Source organism: Polistes dominula, unplaced genomic scaffold (assembly GCF_049000335.1).
Source record: "Polistes dominula isolate Pdom_NZ unplaced genomic scaffold, Pdom_raw_medaka contig_26, whole genome shotgun sequence".
NCBI classification, from domain to species: Eukaryota; Metazoa; Arthropoda; class Insecta; order Hymenoptera; family Vespidae; genus Polistes; species Polistes dominula.
Genome location: NW_028300939.1, coordinates 3,691,968 through 3,715,720, shown reverse-complemented (window position 1 = coordinate 3,715,720; position 23,753 = coordinate 3,691,968). Strand labels below are relative to the sequence as shown.

The window sequence follows — 23,753 nt, the reverse complement described above, 5'->3', positions numbered from 1 at the left end:
ATTGCTATAAGACGGTGTAAAATTTAGAATAATTCAATTAGCATGTTATTGTAAAACAAACATTTTCACGGTGACTAGGATTTTTCCTATTGTATTGTTTGCAAATTGATAATATTAAGCGTGTACATTGTATGCAAGTGGGATTATCTCTATATAAATGCAGAGACCGACTAACTAATATTACTCAATCATAATTTGGAGTTGAACTAAGTTACTTAGAAAAAGTTCTAAAGATATTTTTATGAAGAGGACATTTTTAATACTTTATTTATTATAATCTTTTTTAATAACTAACAAACATACTTAGTTCTTCATAAGATAAAAATTTAATAAAAGTTTTTCTTTAATAGTTTAAAATCGAAAAACTTGTCGACATATTTTATTATATTCATTGTGATAAAAGTTGTTGAGATAAATAGGTAAGTTTTTTATTTTTTACTATTCTATACTATTCCCAACTGTGAAATTCACAAAAGATCAAATTTTTTAAAAAAAGTGTAATACCTATAAATAAGGTAAAAGGAGAAACGAACTAAGTTCTCAATTTCAATTTATGTTTCGAATAAAACTAAAAGTTGGATAAGAATTTATTGTGATTTTATATTGAATGAAACACTAAAAAGGCCATAGAATATGAGAATAGCTTCAGTCATTAGAAATATTCATTGGCATGTTTATTTTCAAACATTATGTCAAAAAACTTTTAATTTTATTAAATAATTACTTTATTAGAATAAATAGACTTATTTTATTTTTGTTTGTTCCTATAGAAAAATTAATTTAAAAAATAAATAAAAACTGAATTCTCCATTTATTTAAAAACTAACAACTTTGAAGCATAATTAGAAATAAAAGCATCTATTTCAATCCCTTATAAATAATTACTTATCTTTAAGATTTGTCTGTCATCGATAAATACTATAAAGTGAAATTTTTTTAACTTTATTTGTATTTAATGTTTTTTTTTTTATTATAAAAGAATTCAAAAAATGGCATCATTAAGCGGACAAACGTATCAAGAAGAAATATTATCAATGGTAGAAGAGCCAAATTATTATAATCAACGAGGAGAAATTGCTACATTTTATTCTGGAAAGAAAATTTTTATAACAGGAGGCTTAGGATTTATAGGACGGCTTATAATGGAAAAACTTTTAAGGTAATGGTATATTGCTCACCTAGGGAGGTAAAGTAAGAGATGTCTCAGAGTACATGTAATTGTTGGCCGATGCTTCGCGTTGTTGACGTTCGCCTCGGCCAACAATTACATGTACTCTGAGACATTTCTTACTTTACCTCCCTAGGTGAGAAATATACTATTTCGTTCTTAATTAAATCAGTACATTCAATATAAGCTTATAATCATAAATTTTAAATAAATTAGGATTGTATGTACAATCGGATAGTTTTTGTTAGTAGTTTTATTCTCCTTGAGATTCATATTGTGTGAAATAAATACCAACAAATATTGTTCAAGTTTGAAGTCTATTAATTAATTTTATCTTTCGAAGCAATGTAAGCTTTCTAAATAAGGAAAATAGCATAGAGTTTTTGTCATGCAAAAAGATAACTATTTTTTTTTACAGATTTATTTGCTAGAACATATATCTATCTAATAGTACCTGTATTTAAAGATAACGATTATTATTCTTTATTTTTCTCTTTTTCTACTTTTTGCTTTACTTCTATATTTAAGCTTTGACACAATAATGTTTTATTTTATAAGAAATAAATTTCCGCTAAAAACTTTTACTATAAATGCAATTGCTGCGGTTTGCAGATGTTGTCCAGAAATAACAACGATTTATTTGCTGGTAAGGGCAAAGAAACAGAAGGATCCGCAAACTCGATTTAAAGAGTATTTCAATGATGTTGTGAGTAAAGTTACACATTTTATATTTATTATGATCGTAATAAACGATGTCACGAATATTACAGTTTATATTTAAATCTTTAGATTTTTGATAGACTGAAAAGAGAGCAAAAAGATGTTGAAAATAAGATTATTGTGATTGAAGGAGACACGAGTCTATTGAATTTAGGATTGTCAGAGAAGGACCGCGATCGCATTAAAGATACCGATGTAATTTTTCACAGTGCAGCATCAGTACGTTTTCTGGACAATATTCGTATTATAGTTAATACAAATATTAGAGGAACAAGGGATCTTCTCTTGCTTGCACAAGAGATGAAAAGCTTAAAGGTATTTTCTTCCTAGTTAAATCATCTGTATAAAAATGCGTATGTTTAAGCACAATTCCCCACTAGATCAATTTATTTATATATAAAACTTAGTTTAATTCTAAAAATAAATTGTTCTAATTTTATAATAATTTTGTTCTTTAGGCCTTTGTTTATGTTTCAACAGCTTACTCGCACTGTGTTTACAATAAAATCGAAGAAAAATTGTATAAGCCACCTATGAAGACAGAAGACATAATTAGATTGACAGAGATTTTAACCGAAGACCAATTAGATTTAATTACCCCAAAGTAATATAACATGAAACCTATTGCATTCTTTTAGACATTAGTCTATAGGCATATTCGTTTGTTCTACAGGCTACTGGGGAAGTGGCCTAACAGTTACGCATTTTCAAAGGCAATCTGTGAAGATACAGTACGGCAATATTCTAATGGAATTCCAACTTGCATTGTTCGGCCATCCGTTGTTGTATCAACAGAAAAGGAACCAATTGCTGGCTGGATAAACAATTTGAATGGAATTACAGGTGTTGCTTTTGGTTCCTCGAAAGGTATTTTACGAACACTGTATTGTGATAAAGACTTAACTATCGATATGATTCCTGCCGATTATGTTGTCAACAACATTATTGCTGCAGCATGGGATGTTGCACAAAAACGGTAATTTGTATCTCCTTTTTTAGTTTACTACTAAAATAAACTTTTAGTAAATCTCTTAAAATATCATTTACATTAAATAAGTTAGAACTTTTTTTGCAGATACATATCACAGAGTGTTAATGTTTCCAGCAGTGATAATAAGTACTTACCTGTTGACGATGAGATTCCAGTTTATAATTCTGTTTCCTCCGTTCAAAGACCAATTACTTATGATACTATAATGAGAAATGTAATTTTTGAGGGACTTCAAGTCCCGTCGAAAAAAGTGCTTTGGTACGTCTCATTATGGCTTATCAAAAACTATTATTTCTATATCTTTATGACAATTTTTTTACACTGGATACCAGCAATAATAGTGGACGTTCTATTATATCTAAGAGGAAAAAAGCCAATGTAATTTATTATGATTTTTAGATTAACAAGCTATTTATTATCCGTCGATCTAATAGAGCATAAATAAATAATTGGCATTTTTTTCAGACTGCTTAATGTCTACAGAAAAATAGAAAAGTTTAAACATGTAATAAGTTTCTTTTCCATGAATGAATGGGAATTTACAAACGATAATGTCTTGAAGTTATGGGACAAATTATCTATTGTTGATAAAAGTAACTTCTTCTTTAATGTTGCTGATATTGATTGGTACTGTTTTTCTATTACTTACATCAGGGGATTGCGAGTATTTTTATTTAAGGACCCAATGGATACGGTTGAAGAATCGAGACCTTTTTATAGAAGGTAAATGTTTAATTATTTTTTTTTATAACAAATATTATCTTTATCCTATGTATAATTAATTATCCTTTTATTGTTTATCGTTTCCAGGTTGACAATAGCTCATTATACGTTGAAGTGGTTTAGTTATTTTTTGATTCTTTGGATTTTATATTCTTTATTATATTTTATTTTTACTTACATGTTTTATTTTTGACAATCTGTGAAAAACGACAACAAAATGATCTTTTTATAATTATTAGCAGATAGAATAGGATAATGGTTTTTTTAGAATATAAGTAATTTTCCCTATAGGTTTGAAATATTTTTGCTATTAGATTCATTGTCTTCATTTTTTGAAGAGAAGATGTCTACACGTTAAAACTATTAGCAATTATATAGAAGTACGGATCTGTTTTTATAGTTCAAATAATATGTGATGATTATAAGTGAAATGATAAAATGTTTAATGTTTACTTAGAATGATTAAGAACGTAAAAAAAATGGAAATAAAAAAATAAAAACTTATCCATCGGTCCTCTCTCATAAAGAATACAATAACTACAAATAGTTCCTTATAAGAAGAAATTCCTTAACTCCTAACATTTATATAACCAATTACCTCTTAGGCACTACGCACCACTATACTGACTTTCGCGGATGACATCTATTAAAATATATCATATTATGTAATACATGTAATATTAATTATTAAAATAAATTTTTAACGTTAGACTATATGTGATATATTTTAAAGAAAAATTATTATTCTACCAATAAATACTTTATTTTAATATACTTTCGTAGAGAACGGCATTGTCTGTTGAACCCTTTTGTACAAAAAAACAGCTCCGCGCAAAGTTCAGCAGTGCTTAAAAAATTAAAATAATGCGAATAATATGTAATTACGAATGCTGCATCGATAATATGTTTATATATTTAATAGAAAATCTTTAGATGTACAATTCTTTAAAAATAGTTTAAATGGATCGTTTATTTTGAATGTGGTTTAAGTCTATTTAAAAAAAAAAAGAGATATCACATAATTTATGCTTAATTTATTGTAAAATTTTTATGTGGATAACTAGTTAATATTTAACTTCTTAAAAAGTGCCCATGTTTTATACAATTTAAAATTGGTCGGCAAAAGAAATTGAGTAATCATTGATATGATAATCTTTAATTATCTCAAAACGAGAGAAAGTGGACTTAACCACTTTCAAAACGATCGGTCTAAATGTTTTAATTAAAGTAAAAAAGCTATGACCGCCCATGTATTTGATAGACATTCAATTATCGATTGTGAATAACTAAATATATGTGACAAAAAAATGATGTCCGAGAGTTAGAAGTATGTCAATAAATTTTTATATGAATTTGTTAACTATTCGTCATTAAGTACGAAATGTCTGATTTAAGACTGAAAGTTTAGTTTATTATATCTCTGGCAATAAATAATATAATTAATCAAAATATGCACCTAAACTATCAATAAAACGTTGCTTTTTTAACGATAGCGATTAATACCTCTAGCGAAAAAATTTGGAGAGCAGCTGGTGATAAAATCGCGAAAGGCATATTCCATCGCATGTTGGAAACTAAATGTGTTTCCTTGTAAAAAATTGTCTAAAGCTCGAAAAAAATGGTAGCATGTCTGCGCGAGATCTGGTGAGTACAGTAGGTGACAAAGTGTTTCTAGGTCCAGTGCCTGTAGTTTAGGTAACGTCGATCTTGCATCGTGTGGTCGAGCGTTCTCCTGCAGGAGGATTAATCTGTCCCTGTTGACCAATCTCAGCTGCTTAATTTGCAGCTGCCTCATCATTTCTTCCGACTGTTTACAGTACAGGTCCGCCGTTATCGAATGGCTAGCTCTCATAAAACTATAGTCTATAACACCCGCGCTAGAGCACTATAGAGATGAGTATTCTCATCCGCTATCTTTGCTCCTCGAGTGAGCGGACAGTTTAAAAAAAACATATGTAGTGAGTGTTAGTCTATGAGTTTTATCGTTATCATTTGCAATTTTTTTAATTATTTGTGAATGAATGAATAAGAAATTTTATTGAAATCGTGTAATAGTCGTAGAAACCTATTGATATCTGCTTGGAAACATATTGAAAAATACATTTGATTTACTAAAAGTATTATTAGAGAAAATCAACATTAATTTTCCAAATTGTTACTGTGTTAAGTATCAAATAATTGAACATTTTTTCAATGTTTTTTATTATTGCGTGAAAAATAATTATGAGAACTGCAAACGTCATACAAAATTTTATTGATCTGCGACTATGAAATAAAGAGTTTTAAACATTTAATTTACGCATTTGCTGCAAATATATTGTGCATTATTAATAATGATGTAATATTATTATTTATAATTTTATAATATTTTCATAACGGAACAAATGATTAAATTAATATAGATATATTCATATAAATAATACAAATTTATTTTATTTCAAATGTACAATTCTGACTACTCACTTATGCTATGTGCAGTTCATTACTTATTTTTTTTTAAACATATACAACTTTTTCCATGTTTAATTAGTTTCATGATTATGAAACATTGTATTTGCTTCAATATTCTGAAGCTGCTGAATACGATTTATATTCTCTTAAAATTGCATTCATTCTCTCTATTTGAGCCCTCATAGATTTTCATATAGATAGATCTTCAGCAACAAAAGACATAATGGTCTCTTCGTCAGCAGGTTTTATTCCACTTTCATACTTATAAAAAAGATACAATTATTTTTTTTTAATTTACAATTAATTTACATATTTATAAAATATAAACATAAAAAAATTAATGTTTCAAAATAAGAATAAAATACCATTTTGCTTTTAGCAAAAGACCTTCATATAGATTAATGAAAAATTCAGAGCCTCACATGCAGGTGAGAAATATTGTATGTCGAAACTAGCATGTACAATGTATAAACAATATAGCATTTTTGGGGGACAGAAACTCGTGTAGTCACGTAATCGCACGCGAATGATTCATACATTTTAGTCCGTAAACAAACGATAGGTTATAGGTTAGGTTTTTTATATTTATACTTGTAATTATTAAATGAGTAAATTAAACTTAAACTTATAGAAAACTACTAAAAAAAAAAGAAAAAACAATTAATTATAAATATCACAATAAAAACTAAAAGTATTCCAATCTTAAACTAACCACAGCCGTTAATACATACTTAAGATAAACATAGCTGCGCGTTGGATCGGAAGCTGTCCCCCCAAATTTTCAGTCCAGCAATATGCATGGCGCGTCTTTTCTAAAGGGTCTTTAGAGGAACCTGCCCACCGCGATTCACGCGACGCTGCGTGTTGCTAAGTTCCATTTTGACAAAGTTATAGAGGTAAGCGCCATTACCTAGAGAGCGCTATTACCCCTGCTTCCCCTACTCTACTAGGTGGTAAAAAAATTTTTTTATATTTTAATAATATATACTACTGTCCTCCCCCCTTATCAACAAGAGGACAAATTGTTTAATTAGCACAGTTCAGAAAATTAATCATTTCGATGAAAATAAATTTTAATTATTTATAGATGATATGTGCCCACAATTAAGAAAGTGGTCTAAGTCAGAATTAATAAAAAATGAGTTTATCAGTTATTACGCACTACATTATTATAATCTATATAAATTCAATGTTTTTTCACGATATTAACAAAAATTAATCGTTAGATAATGTTTGTTATTCCAATATTGTATAGAATTTATATAGTGTTCAAGTATAAATCTTTAAATATCTCGAAACAAGAGATATATGACTTAGATCACTTTTATCATTATGTGCACGTATCTCGTAAACAAAACATTTCAAAACATAGTCAAATATTATATTAAGGAAAATGTGTTTGAAAACACAGACATTCAAGGTTATCGTGTTGTTGTATATTTCGTTAATTTATAATACTTTCTATCAATTGGCATGAATTATCTTTATGTGCGTTGTGGACCTAAACTGCCCATCGACTTTAGAAGACATAAAAATACAGTTTATATATAGTAGGGCCTAAATATTGTTAACTATCAAGTGAAAATATAGTAAATAAAAAAATTAAATTTAAGGGGACACGTCACCTTAGAGGGTAAAAAAAGGGTTTTTTTTGTGAATTTTTTATGCAGCCGGTTTAATTAATATCAATACAAAGTTTTGGTATATGAAAGTGTGACGTTCCGCCACGATTCGCTACTCAAATTTTTCGCAGTGATTCAAATCCAGTTGTGCGAGACACCATTCCAGTAGTTCACCAAATAAAATTAGAAACAATTATAAGTAGTACATATAAAAGAATAACTATTACTCGGAATTCTTGAATATTCATTTTCTTTATTGAAATAAACTATTGGAAGGACTGTCCCGTGCAAGGCACAAGTCGGAACCATTAAATCATCCCTCGAAGAACCTTTTCCTAGAATATTAAGTACGAATTTTATACATTAATGTCTGACACTACTCCAAGATTTTCCGTAGCGCCAGTAATATTTATTGCTGAACAGGGACCTTCCTCTTAATAAACGTTTAAGGGCAATCAAAGAGTAAATAAATGTCAAAGGAAAAGAGTAAAATTCGAGACTCATCATATAACAAACTAAAAGGTTCTTAATAGCCACCAATATGCTCCAATTTTCTTTCGTGGACCAATCAGCTAACTCATAAATTTTATTGACGCATAGGCATAGAAGCGCTACTAATAAAAATAAGACCTCCCCAAGGATTTCCTCCCACTTCACAATGTCCAGAACCTCCGCCTATATTTTACATATGAAGCCTGTCATAAAAATGCCACCCACGACGCAAGTAGGCAAACCTCACCAAGATCCTGGAGAATGACCATCCCCCTTTGCAACCGAATATTAACCCCTTCAAGTCATTAAACCTTTTCCCGCGACTGAGTGTCGCAAAGCTAGGAGACGCTGGTAAAGGTCACGTAGGCGCAACGGAAAAGTTACTCTTTAGAACCTTATATAAGCAAAGATAATTCTTAAATATTTTTGCTTTGAAACGATGTAACTTGCGAAACTATGCTCCTGATTGAATGAATGACTAGATATACGTAATTAAAGATACCCTAGAATAAAGGATGTCCTAGAATAAAGTATAAATAAACTTCATCGCTAGAATCGCGCCAAGTATGTAGCTAATTAAAGGATAATGAAATGTAATCGTTCAAAAATAACGAATTGATGATTGATTAAGTATTAACAAGATGTAGTTGAGAGTTATTGTCCAATGACGTATAATGAGTATAGGAAGGATGTAAACGCATGAGTATTAAGCTACGAGATTATATGTATGGAATATGTAAGAAAATCTTTTAAACTTAGCTCAATGTGCCAAGGAACTTGTAGAATTTCGAAATACCGTTGACCAGCACTTTTTATGGAGTTTAAGAGGTAAGTAAAAGTTGTTGTAATACAGGGTCATTTTTAAAACGGTGGCGTAAAACACCTTTTTTTTAAGTAACAATAAAAGACAATCACAAAGGAAAAGTTATTTGGCACAACAATTGTCAACTTTCTATGACCCTACTTTTTTTGAAGATGTATTGATGCACCGGCTAGATGCAGTTGCACTTTTTTTTTTAAATAAAAATGTATATTTCTTTTTTTACACTGTTCGATTCTTTTTTTTATTCTGCGTTAAAAAGTATTAGGTGAAGGTCATCGAAATGACAATAGTTTACGAGATATTGGAAGTTATATAAGGAGCGTATAACAATGTATTGTTCCAATATCAATTCAAATCAAATAAAAAATGTAATGAAATATGTAAAAAAGCGCAATAGAATGTGCGCATCTAATTGTTTAGAATGAAATGGAAAAACATTCGAACATTTATTGTAATAAAATACATTACTGTTATAAAACTTCGGATATCTCGTAAACTATTGACATATCAATGATCTTTATTATATACTTTTTAACGCAGAATAAAAAAAGGAATCGAACAGTGTAGAAAAAAATATAAAGTTTTATATAAAAAAAAAGTGAAAAAGAAATTTACGCAAATTCGCGAGGTTCGATGACGCAAATTTCGTAAGATAAGATAAGTGAAAGACAAATATATACACCAGAAATTACGATCTTTTATAAGATTCAAAGGTGCAGTTTTTAGTGAAATTTTAAGAGAAATTGAATATATACATTTAACTTATTTTATAACGTAATATCATAATAATTTGTATAAAGAAAAAACAAATATTATTAAATTTTATTTTTAATTTACTTAATTTGTAATTTACTTACTTAAAATACTTTAATTTAATATAATACTACCATATTTAATGGAGTCAAATTAATATTCACTTAAAATTTCAGAGAGTTAAAATACGGCTCAAAACAAAATAAAATCTTCTATTTTTCATTTTATTTATGTCAAATTTTAGTATAGTTTATTTGAGTATTGTATATTACGTGAATTATCTACAAATTTGTAATTTAAATATATATGAAAATTTAATTTTATAAAAGAAGTAAATAGCGGTTATTTTCAACAATTTTTAGGATTACTTTCATTATTGTAAATTATTATATCTATTAATGTTAATTTAATCAAGCGATAACTATTGCAGAATATTTTTCTGTACCCTGTATTTTGCTAACACTAATAAATTTTACGGTTTCCGCAAACGTGAGCATGCAATAAATAGTTTCTCAAGAGGTAAACATAAATTTTCTAGATCTAAGCCGGGAATGTTAAACCATAAAACTTATTTATGGTCATCGGTAGAGGCGAATGAATTAGGAATGAAAACCTGTATTCCTAAATTCTGATATTCAATGAAAACATTACAATAAATTTAAAAACGTCTAAGTGATAAAATCATTTTTCTCATTTGATAAATTTCTAATTCAAACAATGTCAATTTGTGGTTTAGACAAAGAAAAACAATGTTACTTTAATTTAAGATGTATTAAAATTAGAGTTTAAAATTTTATGTTGTTTTACGATTATTTTTAATTGTCTAAATTATTAGTGAATATTAATTTGACCACATAAAATAGCTTAAAATTATATTAAATAAACGTTTTATAACAAAGCCATAGCAACACGTAGACGGAGCGTTATAGTATATTATTATTATTCATATTAATGACAAACGTAGGACGCTGAAATAAAGTCTCCACACTAAATTTATCTATGAGCAGTAATATTTAAATGGATTAGTTGTTAATCATGCATTGAGTCGTTAAGATATTAATTGAAATTAATAACGTTTATTCGCGTAATCCTTATAATTTATAAACAACTTTTTAACAAACATTAAAACACTTCAATCTTTACGCACAAATAAGCCTAAAAAAATAAAAAAAAATAAAAAATTATATATCTTTTATTAGTTTTTTTTTAAAAAAGTGTTTTGAGTTACTTGAAAAAAAGTGTATTCAAACAATTGATCACAGTGGAAAAAATCACTATTAAAAACTTTTAAAATAATATCGATATAAGTATAATAAACAATATACAGCGATTTCTGGTTAAAGAAAAATGGATGTCGATAATGATTCACTAAAAGACGACGATGAAACAGCACATTATCTAAATGATATACTTCGAAAGACATAATATGATGAAAGAAATAAAAATAAGATTTTTTGGTGGTTGTTAAATAAATTCGAGTATCTAGCAAATATAATCGAAGTACCGGATAACGAAATGGGTAAATTATTCCTAGAGATGGTGAACGAAAATATGCACAAAGATATCGAAAAGAAATATCTTAAAGTCAAATTCATCGAACTATCATATGAAGAGATAATAAACCATTACGTTAGTTACTGCAATTATTCCCATAAAGTTCTTTCGCACAGAAAACCTTTTGCCAATCAAAACTATTATGAACGAAAAGCAATAGAAAAATACGCTGAAAGTTTACAAAGTTTAAGTTATTTATATCTTTTTCTAGAAGGAACAATAGAAAAATTATTGACTTTTAGGTTCAACAATTTGAGACTAACGAAGTATTTAGTAAAAGATCCTGCTTTATCACCTAGTTTTTAGTCTAAATCGACTCATATAGTGGCAAAAAATATTAGACTAGTTTGTTATATTAATCCAGCAATGTTGATAATTAAACTTACAATCCTGCTAATGAAGTCAGCTTTTGTTAATGGTTAAATAAATTTGAGTGCATATCAGACATTATACATGTACCACATTATAAATGCTTGAATTCTTTAATGATATGGTGCATCCTGATATCCATAAATGTGTCAAACAAAATTTTCTTTCTGTCAACTTTTCTGAACATTCATACGAGGATATAATAAATTATTATCTACTGTTACGTCCTAGAGGACGAAGTAAGTTAAGTAGTAATAGTAATGCCTGTTGTGGTCACTCTGCTTTCACCGAGTTTAACCGGGACCAGGCTGGTTCGTTTCTTGTTTAGAATAGTGATATAATCTGGCAAAAAGCGTACGGTAAGAGGGTGGATTGAGGAAGGTTTTGAAGTAAGGGGGAAGATTAGAGGACCGCAGCTCTGGTTTAACAACAATTTATTGATAATAAAAATGATTGGTGACTTACAGTATTTAGTACAGTTGCTGGTTGCTTCCGAGATTGCACGGGAGGCTTGGGCTGGTTTCTTTCCAACGGGGTCGAGACACTCAAAGACCCGAAGTTAATTATTTATTATAATTGATTGATCAAATAATATTTAAATATTAAATAGCTGATAGCTAATAGTTAAATTATAAGTGTTAACTATAAGTGGTAACTATAAGAAGTGACAGTAAGTGAGAACTATGAGTGGAAAACTGTAAGAGAAAACTATAAGTGACTGAAAAACTATAAGTCTTAGCTGTAAGTGAAAAACTATAAGAGAGTGAAAAACCGTAAGTGACAATTTAAAACTATCTGCTTAGAGGAAAAACCGTAAGTGACCGCGGGGGCGATGAACTCTGGCTTATATAGCCCCCGAAAATCTTTCGTGGAGGGGGTAGCTCTCGTACCCCCACTCTTAGTCCTAGCTGGCCCAAGCGTCCCGGGCATCCTCGTTCGAGAAAATTCTCTTGTCTGCATGGACTAAAAATACATTTATATATCTAACATTTTCTTACATATACATATAACTTCGTAGCTTATTACTCGTGTATAAACGTCCTTCTTATGCTTATTATACGTTTTGGACAATAATTCTCGTTTACATCTCGTTAATACTTAGTCAACCATGAATTCGTTACTCTCGAACGATTACATTACATTATTCTTCGATTAGCTACGTACTTGGCGCAATTCTAGCGATGGGGTTTATTTATACTTTATCCTAAGACATTCTCTATCCTAAGGTATCCCTAATTACACATATTCAATCAGGCGCATAATATCGCAAATTACATTGTCTCGACGCGAAAGTATTTTAGAATTATCCTTGATTCTAGAAGGTTCTACAGAGAAAAATTTCGTTGGGCCTACGTGGCCTTTACCAGCATCTCCTAGCCTGGTGGCACTCAGTCGCGGGAAAAGGTTTTATGACTTGAGGGGGTTAACATTCGGTTGCAAGGGGGACGGTCATTCCCAGGATGATGGTGAGGGTTGCCTACCTGCGTTATAGGTGGTGGTTTTATGACAGGCTTGCGAAGGTGGAGGAGTTTCCGGGAAGGTCTTCCCCTTTTATTAGTGGGCCTTTTATGCCTATGCGTTGCTAGGGTTTATGAGTTAGTTGATGGGCCCACGCGAGAAAACCGGAACATATTGATGGCTATTAACACCTTTTAGTTCGTTACATAGCGAGTCTCGAACGTGACTCTTTTCCTTTAGCATTTATTTACCCTTTTATTGCCCTTAAACGTTGGTTAAAAGGAAGGTAGGGGTTCAGCAGTAAATATTGCTGACGCCACGGAAAATCTTGGAGTAGTGTCGGATTTTAATGTATAAACTGGCATTTATTCTTCTAGGAAGAGATTCTTCAAGAAATGTTTCTATAGTTCCGACTTGTGCTTTGCACAGGACAGTCTTTCCAATAGTTTATTTCAATAAAAAGAACGAATATTCGAGAGCTACGAGTAATAGTTATTCTTTTATATGTACTACTTATAATTGTTTCTATTGTTATTTGGTGAACTACTGGAATGATGTCTCGCGCAGCTGGATTTGAATCACTGCGAAAAATTTTGGGTGGCGAATCGTGGCGGAACGTCACACTACGTTATTTTGATCCTGCCTGTGAAAGTAATTTATACAGAAATTGCTTCATATGTCGAATTCAATATAAAAACGAAAAATTAAAAAATTACAGTAACAGTTTACGAAAATTAACCGAAAAGTGTTCCTATACAAGTCAATTAGATGAAAGATTATGCGAACAATTTCTTAACGGAATGCGCGACGATGAAATAAAAACAACTTTAAAGAAATTTCGTGGCTTATCGTTCGATGAAACTGTAGAATATGCCATTGAATTAACTAAATTTAAAGAAACATCTACTTATCTACATCCAGCACTTTCGATGATTAATACTTACAATCAAGAGAATGAAGGCCCATTTTATGATTGGTTAAATAAATTTGAATATGTTGCAAAGGTTATTGAAACATCAAACACTTAAAAGCTTAAATTTTTCAATAACATGGTAGATAACGATGTTCATTCTGTTGTTCGAGAGTATTTTCCTAATGTCAACTTTGCTTCATATGACAACATAACACTTCATTATTTTCGTCGTTTAGATTCAGCTCCAGAATTAGATTTACACGAAAGTCGTTTCAGGCTTCGTAAACAATATAAACAGGAACCGATACGAGACTTTGCTTTTAGCTTATGTGTAATACTAGATGAGTGCTATTATTATCATTATGTGAAGAGTCGGCATGAAACATTACGCGAATAATTCCGTGATGGAATCTATGACGATAGAATAAAAATTTATATAGATAAATACCCTAACCTACAACTCTATAAAATGGTAGCAATTGCAGATATATATTCAAGCTAATAACGTTTTTTAAAAGATGAATAAATTTAACTACAAGTACTTATACAATAAATAAATAAAAACTGATAAGTAGATTGCAATTCTGCAAAATTTTTGGTCTTTTACACTTTACGTAAATAATTATATAATGAAAAATATCTTATTATTATAAGATCCTTTATCTTTTTACATTAGTAATATTTTTCTATGAACTATTTCAGAACAAAAATGATCTGTGTAATTGTTACACATTCAAAGATAAAAAAATGACGTAAGCCAAATGACAGGTTTCTTATTTTTACACAATAATTCTGCAAGTTACTGAAAAAGTTTAAACTACAAATTTTAGATTAAACACAATTATGAAAATATAGTTATATTTAAAAGATAAAAATTTAATTGTGTAAATAAACTTTTGTAAAAATGAAAAATTGACGAAAAATGATAATCGTTATTTAAACGTATATTGTTGTTTATTTAAATTTTGTACTAAATAATTACACCAATTATTTTTGATATGTATGTGATAAGTGTGTAGACGAGTGAAATGAATTTTAATCATTGGTGAGAATATTAAATAAAAGCGTTGATAGAAAATCGGCCAATTGATGTAAACAGTCAAATAACGATAAAATTATTTATGGCGAACTATAGACTCAAAAAAGAGAAAAAGCATCCAAAAGGGCAATGAGCGTTTATTAATCGAACAGAGCATTTGTCTTAATGTATCAGTATTGTGTTTGTGTGTGTTTTTCTATTTTATTTATAAAAATATATTGCATTTCAAAAAAGAATGGTAGTTTTGTTGAACTAAAAAATCACAAATATTATAAGAAATCCTATTGTTTTTTCGTCAGATTTTATTCCGGAAAACTACTAACTAGACAGAAGAAATTGTGGCGTCTCGCACCTGCTCGGTGCTGACACCCCATGGTTGACTATCCGTAGCTCCGATGTCTTGCATGTGGCGATACGTGCCTAGTGTATCGACGCGGCACACTGGCGCCCTTCCTCCCTATGCGGGTACTAGACTAACTAAACCCAAGTTGAACGTAACGGTCGAAATGTAAGTTAGTCCTATATATGGCGTCCAAGAGTTTAGTTGTATCTTGTTAATAAATTTATATATATTTTTGTTACTTTAATTGACGACTATCGCGTAAATCTCCAGATCAACCTTTTCCGTTAACCTTGTTCCCCACATAAATAATTGGTGCCGAAACCCGGGAATATAAAAAAAGGAAAAAAATGGAAATTCAGGGAACAAAGACCGGTACAGCAAAAAATGGCGCAGATAGTCGAACAGAGAACAAAGGACCCGAGATACAGGCAAGCGAATTTCGTAGCGTTAAATTAGCTCCTTTCATGAGAGACGAACCAACGCTATGGTTCATGATGCTAGAGCGTGAATTCGCAGCTTATAATGTACGCTCTGATGCCGTAAAAAGCGCAGCAGTTGTCCGACATTTGGATGTTGCGACCTTGAAAATTGTGGCGGACATAATTGCCACCACGTCTAACGATTCATATACTGAAATAAAGGAGGCATTGATCACACGCTTAACAGCGTCGGAAGAATCAAAATTTCGACAACTCCTTACAGGCTTGGAGCTACAGAACAAAAAACCTTCAGTTCTGCTAAGAGAAATGAAATTATTAGCAGGAGACAATGTAAGTACCCAAGTCCTACAAACCCTATGGTTACAGAGATTGCCAACGAGAATACAGGAAGTACTAGCAGTCGTAGAAGACGTTGGTCTCGAACGTCTAGCAACCCTAGCCGATAAAACAATAGAAAGAACAGGGCATTATGAGGTAGCAACCATAGTTGACAAAAGCTCGGGAGACGAAACACAAGGTAGAAAACTACATGACGAAATGGCACAGCTCACAGAAAAAATGGCCCACCTGGAAGCCTTAGTAAGAGGTAAATATCATGGCAGACAATATGATCGACCAGTTTATCATTCCAGGAATAGATCAAGATCTAGGAGTCGTAATAGGAATAGACCATGCTATTTCCATGCAAAATTTGGCGAAAAGTCATGGAGATGTCGTAAACCTTGTAACTGGACCGGCCCAGATCAGCGAAAACAGGGAAACTAGATACACCATCTAATATTGAGGCGATTGGAGATGGTGCACAGAGACAAAGCCGCCTCATAATTCCAGACAGAATATCCGGAATAAGATTTTTGATAGACACAGGCGCTGATATATCTGTTATCCCAAAAACATCTGGTGACAGGAGAACATTAGACAGCGAATATAACCTATATGCTGCAAACGGTTCAACCATTCATACGTATGGTAAAAAAGTACTTTCCATAAACCTAGGCTTACGTAGACAATTTATATGGAAGTTCACAGTTGCAAAAACAACAAGAGCAATTTTGGGAGTAGATTTCCTAGGATATTATAATTTACTGGTGGACATAAAAAATAAAAAATTGATTGATGGCAAAACGCAACTTTCTAGCAGAGGTGAAATTAGCAATTCCAGTCACCCCACAATTACTACGATCAATAGCAGTAGTGGATGTCACGAGCTGCTAAGGAAATTCGTGGCGATCACCAAGCCAAACTTCACCAATAGTACAAAGCATCGAGTTCAACATTACATAGTAACTAAAGGCCCTCCAATTACAGAAAAAGCGAGACGTCTTCCACCCGAAAAACTTAAAGCTGCAAAAAAAGAATTCGAATTAATGCTAAAACAAGGTATTTGTCAACCGTCAAAAAGTCAATGGGCTAGTCCTTTACATATGGTAAGGAAGAAAACTGGAGAATGGAGACCATGCGGTGACTACCGTAGGCTCAATAGTATAACTCAACCAGATAGGTATCCTCTTCCTCATATACACGACTTTACACATCAGTTAGAAGGCTCAAAAATATACTCAGTTTTAGATCTCGCTCGTGCTTATCATCAAATTCCCATAGCTCCTGAAGACAGAGAAAAAACAGCATTAATTACACCATTCGGTTTATTCGAATATCTGGTAATGCCTTTTGGTTTATGCAATGCAGCACAATCTTTCCAGAGATTTATGGACACGGTATTACGTAACCTTCACTACTGTTATTGCTATATAGATGACATATTAATAGCTTCTAAATCAGTAGAAGAACATTACCAACATCTACAAACAGTATTTAAAAGATTAGAGGAGTACGGTTTATCTATAAATATAGACAAATGCATATTGGCAAAGGAAAAAGTCAGGTATTTGGGTTTTGAAATAAGCTCTGCTGGTATTGCACCGTTGACAGAACGAGTTCAGGCAATTCAGAATTACCCCAAACCTAAAACGATAACAGACCTAAGACGTTTTCTAGGTATACTAAATTTCTATAGGAGGTTTATACCAAAAGCAGCAGAAACTCATATATTGCTAAACTCCTTACTAACTGGAACAAAAAAAGAGACAAACGTCCGATAAAATGGACTCCACTCACAGAAGAAGCATTTGAGTTATGTAAAAAACAAATATCAGATACATCACTGCTACACTATCCTAGGGAAAACGCAAAACTACGATTATCAACTGATGCTTCAGACAAGGCGATTGGAGCTGTCTTGGAACAATTGGAAAATGACGAATGGAAACCTCTCGGATTTTTCTCTAGAAAACTCGAAAAAGCTCAACTCAAATATAGCACTTATGATCGAGAACTTTTGGCCATCTACAAAAGTATAAAATTTTTCAAACATCTTCTAGAAGGCCAAGACATAACTATACAAACCGACCATAAACCATTGACTCAAGCTTTTCACCAGAAATCCGACAAAGCCACTCCAAGACAATTAAGACACCTAGATTATATCGGCCAATTTACAACAAAAATAGTACATATAACAGGCCAAAATAACCAAATAGCAGACACGCTATCGAGAATCGAGCAAATTGACATGCCAACCATAATCTCCACTGAAGAACTCATCAGAGAACAAACTACAGATGAAGAACTTCAACAGATTTTAAAGGGAAGCATGCCTATGTGGAAGCTGTACAAAATTAGAATAAACGATTCAAACTCCTACCTGTATTGTGACATAGAGAAAGATGATATACGTCCATACGTACCGAACAGTCTACGTAAAAGAATTTTCAATGCCACCCATAACTTATCGCATCCCAGTGGTAGAAACACCAAGAGAATCATCGCGAAAAGTTTCGTATGGCCAAAAATGAACGCAGACATCAGAGAATGGAGTAGAACATGCATTAAGTGCCAGAAAAGCAAAATACAACGCCATAATAAAATCACTCCGGAAAAAATAGAGGTACCCAAGGGACGATTCGAACACATCCATATAGATATCGTAGGACCATTACCACCATCAAAAGGATATACATATTGTCTTACAATGATAGATCGTTTTACAAGATGGCCTGAAGCCACTCCAATAAAAGATATAACAGCTGACACAGTAGCAACCGCATTATATAGCACATGGATCGCTAGATTTGGAGCTCCGGTTACGATTACTACAGACCAAGGTACACAATTCGAATCTCAATTATTTAATGCACTGACTAAACTTTTAGGTTGCACAAGAACTCGCACAACAGCTTATCATCCAGCTTCAAATGGAATAATAGAGCGATGGCATCGATCTCTCAAAACAGCTATAATTTGTAGCGGTTCAACAGAATGGGTTGATATTTTACCAACAGTTTTATTAGGTTTACGTACTAGCTATAAGGAAGATTTAAAAGCAAGCGCAGCAGAAATGCTATATGGAGTAACGCTAAGACTTCCCGGAGAATTTTTTCTAAATGAAGAGCTACCAGATAATCCACAGATGTATATAGAAAAATTCAGAGAACATATGAGAAGAATACGTCCTGTACCAACAGCACATCATATAAAAAGCAAACCTTTCGTACACAAAACCTTGTACAGCTGCACCCATGTTTTTGTAAGAGTAGACGCAATGAAAAAGTCATTAGACGCACCATACGAAGGACCATTTCCAATAATAGAAAGACTGACAGATCATGTTTTTAAAATAGATTACAAAGGAATAGCAACAAATATGTCTACAGAACGTTTAAAACCAGCGTTTTTTGAAAACCTACAAGAAAAGAAAACTGTGCAATTTAAAACTTATTAGGTACCAAAGATTATTAACCTCAAAGACTGTACATATTGTTAAGAATAAGATAGGTTAAATGTTAGGGAGGGAGTGGTTGTGGCGATACGTGCCTAGTGTATCGACGCGGCACACTGGCGCCCTTCCTCCCTATGCGGGTACTAGACTAACTAAACCCAAGTTGAACGTAACGGTCGAAATGTAAGTTAGTCCTATATATGGCGTCCAAGAGTTTAGTTGTATCTTGTTAATAAATTTATATATATTTTTGTTACTTTAATTGACGACTATCGCGTAAATCTCCAGATCAACCTTTTCCGTTAACCTTGTTCCCCACATTGCACCAGGACGGTGCCGACATCTCGCGGCTGCCAGCGCCAGGTTCGGCAGACGTATCCAAAAACTACTAGAGGTGCGCGCGTCTAGCAGCGATACTTTCTGCCTCGGCTTTGAAACCAAACCATGATGTAGAGGCGGCCGATTGGTCAGAACTCGCGGCGTAATTGCACCTGGGAATCTGATTGGTCGGGCCTAGTGACAAACATCCCGGATCATCTCCTCGCTCCTCGGAGATCATCGATCCAACGGATTTCTCGATAGGTGTTCAATTTTATTCGCCAAGCTTATCAGTCGACTGCGCTTGCACGCTCTTCCGTATCAATTTATCGTTCTGTATCTCGTCGTGCGTGTGTATATAAATGCTGTATACAATTCTGTATATAAATTCTGTATATAAATTCTGTATATAAATTCTGTATATTGTGGAATAAAATTCGTTCCAAGAGATCGCAAATAAAAAGGTGAAATCCCTTGTTGTGTCCGGCTTCCTCATTGGCTGTTACGGTGGTCAGTAACTAGCCATTCGGCCCGCGGACATTGGATTTTCCACAAAATTCTACACTTGTGGGGTTCAGACAAATATAAAATATATAAAAAATATCATGTTTGAAGATCACACGTGTAAGAAGTTAAACGATCAAAAGTACAAGTTTTGAGAGAATAAGATGAGTGCACAATATCAGGATGAAGATAATTGTGTGCAGGGTTCATTTATTATAATATTGTTATCTTATACATATCTTAAAAGACTCTAAAATGATCATGGGAAATTGGTATTGGAAGAAATAATAAAAAAAAAGTTAGTTTATTAATATCGTTTTCTAGCATTACAAAAAGGAAAAATACTTTTATGACCTCTTCTACTATCTATTAAAAACGTTTAATACTAAATATTATTGATGTGATAAACGTGTTGCACCATCTACTAGGATAGGTATGCAAAATTATTCAACCCTCTTTTACGTAGTAGCCGCAATACATTTCTATTGTATATAAGTATTGCTACCAATTGTTCAATGTAGCTACGAAAAGATTTTATTTTTTTCTCCTCTGCATGCGAGGTTCTGAATTTTTCAGCGAACTATATGAAGGACTTTGATATTTTCAGTCCTCCTATACGTATACAATGTTTCTATTATATAATATATTTCAAATGACGTATATACTACTTAAAAGATTCCTATAATAATTTTATTGAAATATTTCTAATTCTTAAACATCATTTTTGGTCACATATAATTGGATATTCACTATCGATAATTTTATGTTTATCAAATACATGGCAGTCATAACTTTTTTACTTTAATTAAAACATTTGGACCGACCGTTTTGAAAGTGGTTAAGTCTACTTTCTCTTGTTTCGAGATAATTAAGGATTATCATATCAATGATTACTCAATTTCTTTTACCGATCAATTTTAAATTGTACAAAACATGGGCACTTTTTAAGAAGTTAAATATTAACTAGTTATCCACATAAAAAGTTTACAATAAATTAAGCATAAATTATGTGATATCTCTTTTTTTTTTTTTTAATAGACTTAAACCACATTCAAAATAAACGATCCATTTAAACTATTTTTAAAGAATTGTACATCTAAAGATTTTCTATTAAATATATAAACATATTATCGATGCAGCATTCGTAATTACATATTATTCGCATTATTTTAATTTTTTAAGCACTGCTGAACTTTGCGCGGAGCTGTTTTTTTGTACAAAAGGGTTCAACAGACAATGCCGTTCTCTACGAAAGTATATTAAAATAAAGTATTTATTGGTAGAATAATAATTTTTCTTTAAAATATATCACATATACTCTAACGTTAAAAATTTATTTTAATAATTATTAATACAAATAGGAGTATGATATATTTTAAAAGATGGCATCTGCGAAAGTCATTATAGTGGCGCGTAGTGCCTAAGAGGTAATTGGTTATATAAATGTTAGGAGTAAAGGAATTTCTTCTTTTGAGAAACTATTTGTAGTTATTGTATTCTTCATGAGACAGGACCGATGGATAAATTTTTATTTTTTTATTTCCATTTTTTCTACGTTCTTAATCTTTCTAAGTAAACATTAAACATTTTATCATTCCACTTATAATCATCAGATATTATTTGAACTATAAAAACAGTTCCCTACTTCTATATAATTGCTAATAGTTTTAACGTGTAGACATCTTCTCTTCAAAAAATGAAGACAATGAATCTAAATGCAAAAATATTTCAAACCTTTAGGGAAAATTACTTATATTCTAAAAAAACAATTATCCTATTCTATCTGTTAATAATTATGAACAGATCATTTTATTGTCGTTTTTTACAGATTGTCAAAAATAAAACATGTAAGTAAAAAGAGAATATAATAAAGAATATAAAATCCAAAGAATCAAAAAATAACTAAAACACTTCAACGTATAATGAGCTATTGTCAACCTGGAAACGATAAACAATAAAAGAGTAATTAATTATACATAGGATAAAGATAATATTATTTGTAAAAAAAAGATAATAAAACATTTACCTTCTAATATAAGGTCTCGATTCATCAACCGTATCCATCGGGTCTATACCTACAAATACTCGAATTTCTCTCATGTAAGTAATAGAAAAACACTCCCAATCAATATCCGCAACATTAAAGAAGAAGTTACTTTTACCAACCACAGATAATTTGTCCCATAACTTCAAGACATTATCGTTTGTAAATTCCCATTCATTCATTGTGAAGAAACTTATTATATGTTTAAACTTCTCTATTTTTCTGTAGACATTAAGCAGTCTGTAAAAATGGCCAATAATTTATTTATGCTCTATTTCATCGACGGATAATAAATATTAGGTTGGTGCATATGAAATGTCGGATTTTTTTTACGTGCAAACGTTTCCCTTCCTGTTTTCGTTATGCTTTGGTTTTTGGCATAACCTCGTTTATAGTCGTACTGTCCATCTCCAGAGTCACATTTTAACAAAGGAGATTTTCTAAAAAGTCATCCCTTTTGTTATTTGTTTTGAATTTTGTACCGATATGAATTCCACCGAAATTCGTGTCATTTTCTTGTATGAGTATAAAACTTAGTAATAATGCTGCAAAAACTGCACGCAACATAAACCAGGCGTTGTGAGAGAATACTAATAACGATCGAAAAGTGCAGCGTTGGTTTGAAAAATTTCGGTCTGGTGATTTTTCCCTACAAAACGAACCGCGAGGAAGACCCAAAACGACCGTGAAAAATGATAATCTGAAGGCATTGGTGGAAGCGAATCCAACTATATCCACGAAAAACTTGCTACTAGGATGGAAGTTAACCATACAACGATATTGCGACATTTTTCTGAAATTGGCAAGGTGTAAATCCGACATTTCATATGCACCAACCTAATAGCCTGTTAATCTAAATATCATTATAAATTACATTGGCTTTTTTCCTCTGAGATATAATAAAGAATCAACTATTATTGCTGGTATCCAGTGCAAAAAAATTGTCAAAAAGATATAGAAATAATAGTTCTTGATAAGCCATAATGAGCCGTACCAAAGCACTTTTTTCGACAGGATTTGAAATGCCTCAAACTTGACGATTAAACGAACTTACCTGTAAGTGAAGTTCGATCATAATTATACGAAGTGCTCGTTCGAAAAGATTACATGTAGTATCGCCTCTGGGCGCTAGATGTCACAATTTTTGCGTATGAAAATTCACCTTCGTATGTCCCTTCTATGTGATACTTCATTAATTTAGAAACTGTGTGTAAATGAAATTGCTTTTTTTTTTTTTTTTATAAGGGAGG

The 23,753-nt window shown here is 31.5% G+C and overlaps 2 protein-coding genes across 6 annotated transcripts in view; one reads left to right on the top strand and one right to left on the bottom strand.

The window, feature by feature from the left end:
• Window positions 1-206: 206 nt before the first annotated feature.
• Window positions 207-4,316, top strand: LOC149032908 (putative fatty acyl-CoA reductase CG5065). 4 transcript variants are annotated; one of them, XM_089171523.1, is made up of 9 exons: window positions 207-419; window positions 980-1,159; window positions 1,781-1,874; window positions 1,958-2,203; window positions 2,347-2,492; window positions 2,562-2,864; window positions 2,997-3,257; window positions 3,345-3,602; window positions 3,690-4,316. In XM_089171523.1, exons 2-9 carry the CDS (start codon window positions 990-992, stop codon window positions 3,793-3,795), a joined length of 1,584 nt encoding a protein of 527 aa, XP_089027649.1. In that variant the 5' UTR covers window positions 207-419; window positions 980-989; the 3' UTR covers window positions 3,796-4,316. The 4 variants fall into 4 exon arrangements, with proteins under 4 accessions (XP_089027649.1, XP_089027648.1, XP_089027647.1 ...); XM_089171522.1 differs by having other exon boundaries at window positions 2,994-3,257; XM_089171521.1 differs by having other exon boundaries at window positions 2,964-3,257.
• A 16,661-nt stretch (window positions 4,317-20,977) lies between these two features.
• Window positions 20,978-23,753, bottom strand: part of LOC149032904 (fatty acyl-CoA reductase wat-like) — a 103,295-nt gene continuing 100,519 nt past the window's right edge. Inside the window, exons 8-9 of one of the 2 annotated variants that reach the window (XM_089171646.1) lie at window positions 22,486-22,743; window positions 20,978-22,397 (exon numbers count right to left, since the gene is read on the bottom strand). In XM_089171646.1, coding sequence (XP_089027772.1) covers window positions 22,292-22,397; window positions 22,486-22,743 — 364 coding nt within the window. In that variant the 3' untranslated portion in view covers window positions 20,978-22,291. The remainder of the gene's footprint in view (window positions 22,398-22,485; window positions 22,744-23,753) is intronic. The other variant, XM_089171645.1, reaches the window with a different exon arrangement.